Here is an 8,020-nt window from a genome sequence, read left to right as displayed (position 1 = left end):
TGCAGACTGCAGGTGGCCCAGATCAGCATGTGCACGGCTGATTGATAGCTTGCTTGATCGATCGATCGTGCTACTTAACCGGCAACTCGACGGTGTACCGTGTACGTACGTTTGAGGAGTGAGGTTGCATCCACCGTACATGTCTTGATCGGAACCATCTCTTTCTCTGATCTAGTTGCTCGCCGAAGCGACATGAGTTAGTAGATTCGAGCAGGTGTAGTTTTCATGGAGCTGTGACCTGTGAGTATGGCCCTGCCGTGCGGGGTTTGGCTGCTTGTTTCTGGCGGATTCAGAAGCTTCGGATATACTGTGATTTTCTGATCGATCAGCAAACGGGAAAGCATATCGACCTGTGACTAAGCAGGTCGGTCAACGATTGCGATGCTTAGTTTTTTCTTCAAAGTTGAAACTTCAATTCATTACGGCCGGTGATACTCCGAACGAGTATTGCGGTATGGCACAAAAGTATCAAAAACTTGCTTAATTTGTGAGGTATTCAATTGCGCATCATTACATCTCATCGCAGATCATACCCACTGATGGCCGGTGCTATCCGTGCTCACTAATTTATCGAAGATCAAGCTATTTTCGTACGCTGGCTCGAATGCTCTACATCATCAGGCATGGACGGATGGAGTAGGGACAGAAGGCAGAAGACGAGGAATTATTGCTTACACTGAGTATAGGCTGATGACTTGATGAGTGACTGAATTCTTAACTAGCACTGCATCTGCAGTTACATTTCCAGGAAGCTCTTTCATGTGTCCCGTACAGTACTCCTGTGATGCATTCTTTCCGGTAGAAACAACTCAACTCAACTCAACTCAACAGGGGCTTGATGAAGACAATAGTCTTTGTTAGTCCCCATGCATTGCAGGCGGCACCGCGCAGAGAATGAAGAGGTTGTGATCTTGTGGATATTTTAGTTATTCCCTTCAATTTCTACCCCAGCACGCACTACCTGTCGTATTTCTTCATTTTTGACGTCTAGTTTCTTGGCATGTATTCCAGTAATGATTTTACTGAAATCATTACTCTTCATGTTGTTGGAGTACTAGTAATAATTTTACTGCCTCTATTTCAGAGTCTGGTTTACCGATGGATAGCTTACACAGTTACATCCCGACATCAAAAAGGAGAATCTTTTACACGGCAAAATAGAAGTGCCCAAAAATTAACATATGCGCGTGCAATGTGACCCGTCTTTTTGTTTCTTTATACATTATAATTGTACTGTTTTCCTTTTGTAAAATTCTTAACTGATTCTCGAATACGCATTATTGAATCTTTGAATCACTTGCACCCTCGCTGTTTCGCTTAAAATAAACATAAGCGATACGGCTTATTAGCGATTACAAATAATTTAGAAATAAAACTTTTATATACGTGTTATTAGTTATTTAAGAACAAGGGTTAGAAAATAAGCTATGATGAAAAATATCTCAAAGCTAACTTTAACTTTAAAATTTAAAATTCAAAATTTCATGTATAAGCATGTATAAGTGAAAAGAGCAAGAGAATTCACGATTAAGGGAAGGACTACTGTGGTACCTTAGATGCTGCTAAGAAACACGAATGGCTTATTCGTAGGAATTCTAAAACATAGGAACATGAAAAAGTAAAGAATTAAACTGCCATATACATTTTTATTCTCCAAGATTTTTTAAGAGCTCTCACCTCACAGTGAGAATCCTCTGAAAGGGAAAAAAAAGAATCCTAACTTTTCAGTCCCTAACTTAAATCCTTTGCAAATTCTTTAGAACAAACAAGCCCAAAGAATTCTATCATATTGTTGGGATGGACAAAGATCGGACGTCAGAATGACAGGCTTGGTTTTCCATTGTTTATGCAAACCTCAACAAAACTGGCTTTGCGGCAAAGGCGCCAAGCCACCAATGGGCTGTATGCGCAGAGCCTGCAGCATCCATGCACCACGAGTTTACCAGGGCCTCGCATCAGATCAGATAGTAATTACTAATCCATTTTTACATGTGCAACACGGCCGCTACCGCTCCGCTGGTACCCCGTTCCCATCCTTTACCTAAAGCAACTTTATACAGCACGGGATGCTTTCCAATTTTCCAGAATGTTCTGGAACAGGAAATACTATTAGCACATCGTTTTTTGTTTATTAAAGAAAAAATAGTACTCCTACGAACCGCAGTTGGCGGGGGAAAAAAAGTGCCTCTTATTCGTCTGCACAATTACAGGTAATAAAATTGGATTGCTGCTATGCACTTGTATTACAGTATTCATTTCACTCACTCCACTGGTAAACACATCAAACTCTCATCTCTCTCCACGAGACCACGACGCTGTGCTACTGCGAAAGCATACGTGCGTGCCAATAGGACGGGTTCCTCGGGCAAACGCAACCGACAAACCCGTAGGGCCGCGAGCTCGATCGATCACGCTACCGAAACGCGCCCCCCCCCCCCCTTCTCCGGCCAACATACTGCCCCGCTCGCCGGATTTCCAGAGAGGGAAGCGGCAGCACGCACGCCGCGGATCGCCTCAATACTCACCGCGAGACGAGCAACCACAGGATGGAAATTTCTGTACCAGCGCGTAGTATAGTGTAGTACTGTAGTGTAACTGCCAAGCACGTGCAAGGTGGAGGAAGTGCGTCTTGTTCAGGGACGTGGTAAAAAAAATCCTTGCTTTTGTGTGTGTGTGTGTGTGTCTGTTGAGATTTCTTGGGGAAGAGGGAGGGAGGGAGGTGTTGGATCGCGGAGGCATGCACGCGCATCAGTCGAGGGGGTAGCATGTGTCCTCGCCGCCCGTGTTCCACAGGAAGTGCGCGTAGGCCGCCGCGTGGTGGGAGTTGCTGGGCTCGGCGGCGATGGCCTCCTGGTACGTCTCCTCCGCGGCCGCGAGGTCATTGCGCGCCTTCCAGAGGAAAGTCGCGTACCGACCCAGCGCCTCCGCGTCCGCCGGCTCCGCGCGCACCGCCCGCTTGAAGTAGTGCTCCGCCCTGCATCCGCGCAAAACCAACACCGCGGTCAGCGCCTGTAAAACCCAGCGGCCGGCCATTTCGTCGAACGGCTGGCGACGTGGCGCGCAGCAACTCACTCACCGGTCGTGGTTGCGCTGCACCGTGTACAGGAACTGGGCAAAGTTGGACAGCAGCAGCGAGTTGTCGGGCTCCTCGGACACAGCCCGCTCGTACCGCTCCTCCGTCGCCGCGAAGTCGGCCATGTCCTCCGTGTCTAGCTTTGCCTCCACCGGCGCGACGAGCTGCCCCAGTGTGTCCGGGTCCATCAGCGCCTCGGCGCGAACGCTCGCCTGCATCCTGGTAGCCTCATCGGCTATCCTTTTCCAGATGACCAGCTCGTCTTCTGTCTCCTCCACGGCCATTGCGTCTGACACAGCCTCCTCCGCGCCCGCCCCGACCGGCGTCGCCTGTGACGCGTCCTGCGGCAACACCGCGCCGCTTTGCCGATTCGACCACTCGTCTGACCGACCGTCGCCGGTTGCTCCGGCGACCGGCCGCACCTTGCCGCCGCCGCCGCTGTTACCGCCCACCGAGGCCGTTCGGCCAGTGGAGAACGTCTTAAGCGAGACAGGGTCGAACCGCAGGTGGGAATGGGACTGCTCTGTGTGGTGGGTGTCGATCATCGCCACAGTCGCCGTGGGGGGCTGGGGAGGCGGGAGCGTAGCGGCGGCCGCGACGCTGTCGCCCATGGAGTAGACGGTGAAGTTGGCGAGCAACAGCATTAGGGAGACCATGAGGGCGGGGGTGCCGGAGAAGATATGCTGGAAGAGCCACACGAAAGAGGCATGCATCTCGGCGTGGACGCGCGCGAGCACACCCTGCAGGTCCTCGTAGAAGAGTGACTGCCGCATCTGCAGCGTGAAGCTCTGCAGCTCCCGGATGATGAGCACCATCGAGGAGAACGCGCGCCCCACCGCCCCGCGCGCGGACTCGCCGGCGCAGTCGATCAGCCGCTCGTCCCACCGGCCCTGCTGCTGCTGCTGCTGCTGCTTCTTCCGCTTGAGCATCCGCAGCGACAGCGGCAGACCCACGCTGCTCGCGCTCCGCTCCACGCTCGCCGGCCACCCGCAGCCAGCGGCGCCAGGGTGCAGCCCCACGGCGAGCTCCTGAATCCTCCGCAAGAACTCCTCGTCGTCCCCGCCGTCGCTCCCAACGCTGTCGATGCTGGCGCTGAGAGCGCGCCTGGCCATCTGGGGCACGCCGCGCCGGCGGGTCAAACCGACGACGCTCCAGCTAGCCAGCGACGACTGCCCTCTCGACAGCCTGACGCCTCCAAGCGCGCCAAGCCGCGGCGACGTCGCGGCGGCAGAGGACGACGGCGACACCGGGGAACACGACGAGGACGATGCCGCGGCGCATGGCGACGACGTCACGGCCGCGACCTGGATGCCCATGGGTCGCGCGACCACACGCCCGGCCACCCACCGGAGGGACGGTTGGGAAATGGCCCACAGCTCCACAACCGTGGGAGGCTGGCTAAATGCGAGGGCCGAGTGGTGGCAAAGGAAGGGCGAGGGGAAGGCGGGGGAGGGGAAACGAGCGGTGGCCTTATTTCAGGATCCCTCCCGGGAGGGAGGCGTCCTGGTCAACCACCCCACGCAGCTCGTGAAGGATCTCGCACTCCTGCTACTGCCGCTACGGTGACACACACCACTCAACCAGTTTCACGAAACGAAATTTATACAGCCGCTCAGCCAGAATAGAAAAGATACGCCTCCTCCTTAATATAGGCTCGGCCAAAATTAGGAGCACACACTCTCGAGATACAAATGGCAATGGTACTACTCTCAAGATACAAAAGTACTCTTGAGGATGGAAAAAAAAAAGATCAAGAACAAAAATTGTGAATACGAGTGTTTAGCATAGGCTCATAGCGAGCGAAGAGGGAAGAGTGATGGGAGAAGACGAAGAGCGTTTAGACAGGCCTTGCCTATTTATTTCGTGCGTGGTGTGCCACCCGGGTGCATGGGTGGGCGCCGCCCGAAGAACCTGTAGACCACTGTCTCACTCTCTTGTACGGCCCCCATCTCATCATCAACGTGTGTGCTGGGTATGGCCAGTTGGCCACCCAAAAATTGTGTGCCTCTTCTTACTGTCTCCGAATATATCATTTTAAAATATAAAAATTCTTAGAATGTCTTTTTGGCTTAACTAATTCGGTTTCCGTTAGCATATTTTTCAAACCATTAATTAATGTATTACGTATAAAAATTTTCTATATAAAAGTTGTTCTAAAAATTAAATAAATCTATTTTCAATTTTGTAATAATAAATACTAAATTAATCATATACTAATCATGTTTATGGTTTTATGTGCAGCTAATTGGCTTATCTAACCATTACTTTATTACACGGCCTAAAAAGTAAAGATTCTCTTTTAGTCAATTCTTTAAATTTTTGATTGATTAGATTCTCTTGCTTATATCGTGGTATAAAATTTGAATTTTGAAACGCTTTGCATTTTCGAACGGAGGGAGCACCTGTTCACAAATATAAGAAATAAATATATTGCAAATATCTACTCTCTAGTTTAATAATTATTACCATTTAAAAAAACAGCATGGTCTACTAAACTTATCTTTTTTAACTATAACGATTTATAACACATAATAAATAAATATTTGATATTATTAAAGTACTTTTGAAAACTATTATACACGTATGTTCAAGTGTTTTCATAAAGTTATTTATAGTTAAAATTTTAAATGTTTGAACTTAAACTTATCCAAAACAACATGAATTATGGAATTGGATAAACCACCGTGATACTTTTGACATAAGATGTCATTAAAGATTCAAATGCAATTATAGTATAATTGGGTGTAATTACATTGTAATTTCTACGTAACTATAATATAACTTACACATAACTTGCACACATCTATTAAATAAACGTGGTAATGCCTGTGGTTAGGGTCGCATGCTAGGGACTATTTTTCCTCGCCGCCGCCTGCTTCCCAAAAAACTTGTTTATTTGGACACTTACATTTCTGTTAGAAAATTCAAGCATTTAACTGCTATACATTGACATTGTTCAACAAAATGTACGGGCTAGTATTTATTTATCTTTTTTAAAAAACAATACTTAGCTGATGATCGGCCTTTTTATGGTCTGTACGACCTTGACCATAATTTTGGTTATATAAGTTTATGAGTGGATAGAGTATAGTTTCTTCTTAACCAATTAAGTTGCTGATTGGGATTGACTATGTATTACAGTTCCTACGCAAAACAGAAACTTGAAATTCTTGGATAAACTAGAATGTGAGACGTCGAGTTGATTATACTCCATTTTCAATACATAAATGGAGCCGAAGAGAGTAATGCACTATTTATTACCTAAATAGTCTGAAAATCAATTATTAGATTATTATGATTGTTTATTATAACCTATAGTTCAGATTACTTAATCTGATAAGGTCCTCTAAAAATGTCTATTTTTTCTTCAAATTATCAAGTGCTAAAGATTTACTGCTCTTAGTTACCAATTAACCACATTATCATCTATTATATACTTCAACTTATAATAATCAAACTTATAACAATATGACTCAATAATCTATATTACAATAATTCCAAGTACAACAAAATAATGCCTAAGAAATTAGGGTGGCATAGTGTAGCTGTCAAACATATCATCCTGAGACTGTTGATCGTTTGACACAAGCAGCTAGGGGTGAAATTAGATTGGGTACGGTTGGATTAAGACAATCCCATATCCTACCCTATATTTTATTTTAATTTGAAACCGAGTATGGATAGTACCGGGCAATATATTCTTTGTCCCCTATTCTACCTCATACTGTTTTTCTCAAAATCGGATTTAGAGATGGATAATTTTTTTTTACCTCTAATATAAGGTAATTAGAATTTATAAATGATACTTCAAGGAAACATACGCAAACTACTTGTGAGCTCATAAAATTGTTATTACCTAAATTTTATCTTGTTTAGACGTAAACTTATAATATATTTTATTATATATGGGACATATGAGCGAATATACCACTTCACGTATCTAATACATATTTTTTATGATGGATTCAAATTCAAATTCGAATTTGGTTAGTATGGATATCTATTTTTCTTTCGATGGCGGGGGAAGGGGGTTGGAAAATACCTATTCTGTTTTCACCCCTGCAAGCAACATGGTCGGACGAAAGCATGACCAGAGTAGCTAGTACACCATCTACATTTGGCAGCGTTCGCGAGTGATAATACAACGAAACTTTTTCATCGTTTTTCGTGCACACGTTTTTCGAATTACTATATGAGATATTATTTTTTTTAAAAAATTATATAAAAGTTATTTAAAAAATCAAATAAATCTATTTTTCAAGTTTGTAAATGTTAATACTCAATTAATTTTATATTAATAGCTTTTCTCGTTTTACGTGGTTTGGTTTCACTCAGGGTCAGTATCGCTTGCGAACGCTAGGCGACATTTCAGTTCGTTTCACGTGGTTTAACTTCAAAGAACAAGGGAGAAAAAGAAGAAGAGACGAGAATCAACTCTCAACGTGTCCACCTCCGTTCACGTGCCAACAACTGCGGCGGTGGCGCTGCAACTGTGAATCCTCGAGGCTTTGTTGTTCCTGTCCGGCTCCCATTCCACGCGTGTCCGCCATTAAGCCGCGGTGTCAATCGGTCACTACACTGCGCGCCAGACAAGTCATGCCTGCTGCCCGGCTGCCCCCATGGCTCTCCATGGACTCATCCGCACAGCAATGTTGCGCATGGGCTTAAATTCACTCCCCTCTGGCCTCACGCTTACACATTTCCTTTCCACCGATGCTGCTCTCGTGCAACACGGTCGTGGTGATGCTGATGCGGCTCACTACTCGACGGCTTGTCCGATCTGACATTTTTGGAGATACCTCGAGTAAAATAGAGCTTCTTGTTCCGTGCCCTACTAGTTCACTGGTTGTAGAAATGCCTGGGTTAAATTCTGCCATGCTCTTCCTGCAAATCGCGACACTGACGCTGAACTGCTGATAGCACCTAGCAAATGGACCTCGTACGTTC

At 46.1% G+C, this 8,020-nt stretch overlaps 1 protein-coding gene across 1 annotated transcript; it reads right to left on the bottom strand.

Annotated features, from left to right (window-relative positions):
- Window positions 1-1,570: 1,570 nt before the first annotated feature.
- On the bottom strand, window positions 1,571-4,908 carry LOC102718225. The gene is made up of 2 exons (XM_006644975.3): window positions 3,077-4,908; window positions 1,571-2,974 (listed from the first exon to the last, which is right to left on the bottom strand). The coding sequence occupies exons 1-2, from the start codon at window positions 4,387-4,389 to the stop codon at window positions 2,749-2,751; spliced, it is 1,539 nt and encodes a 512-aa protein (XP_006645038.2). The 5' UTR covers window positions 4,390-4,908; the 3' UTR covers window positions 1,571-2,748.
- Window positions 4,909-8,020: the final 3,112 nt, after the last annotated feature.

The sequence above is a fragment of the Oryza brachyantha genome, chromosome 1 (genome assembly GCF_000231095.2).
Source record: "Oryza brachyantha chromosome 1, ObraRS2, whole genome shotgun sequence".
Lineage (NCBI taxonomy): Eukaryota > Viridiplantae > Streptophyta > Magnoliopsida > Poales > Poaceae > Oryza > Oryza brachyantha.
The sequence above is the reverse complement of the archived record's forward strand: the minus strand, read 5'-3'. Positions and strand labels throughout refer to the sequence as shown.

Excerpts from the sequence above, each read along its gene's own strand:
- LOC102718225 (XM_006644975.3), bottom strand. The coding sequence starts at position 4,389 with ATGGGCATCCAGGTCGCGGCCGTGACGTCGTCGCCATGCGCCGCGGCA. Across the intron at positions 2,975-3,076 it reads GTGCAGCGCAACCACGACCG|GGCGGAGCACTACTTCAAGC; the intron begins GTGAGTGAGTTG and ends GCGCGGATGCAG.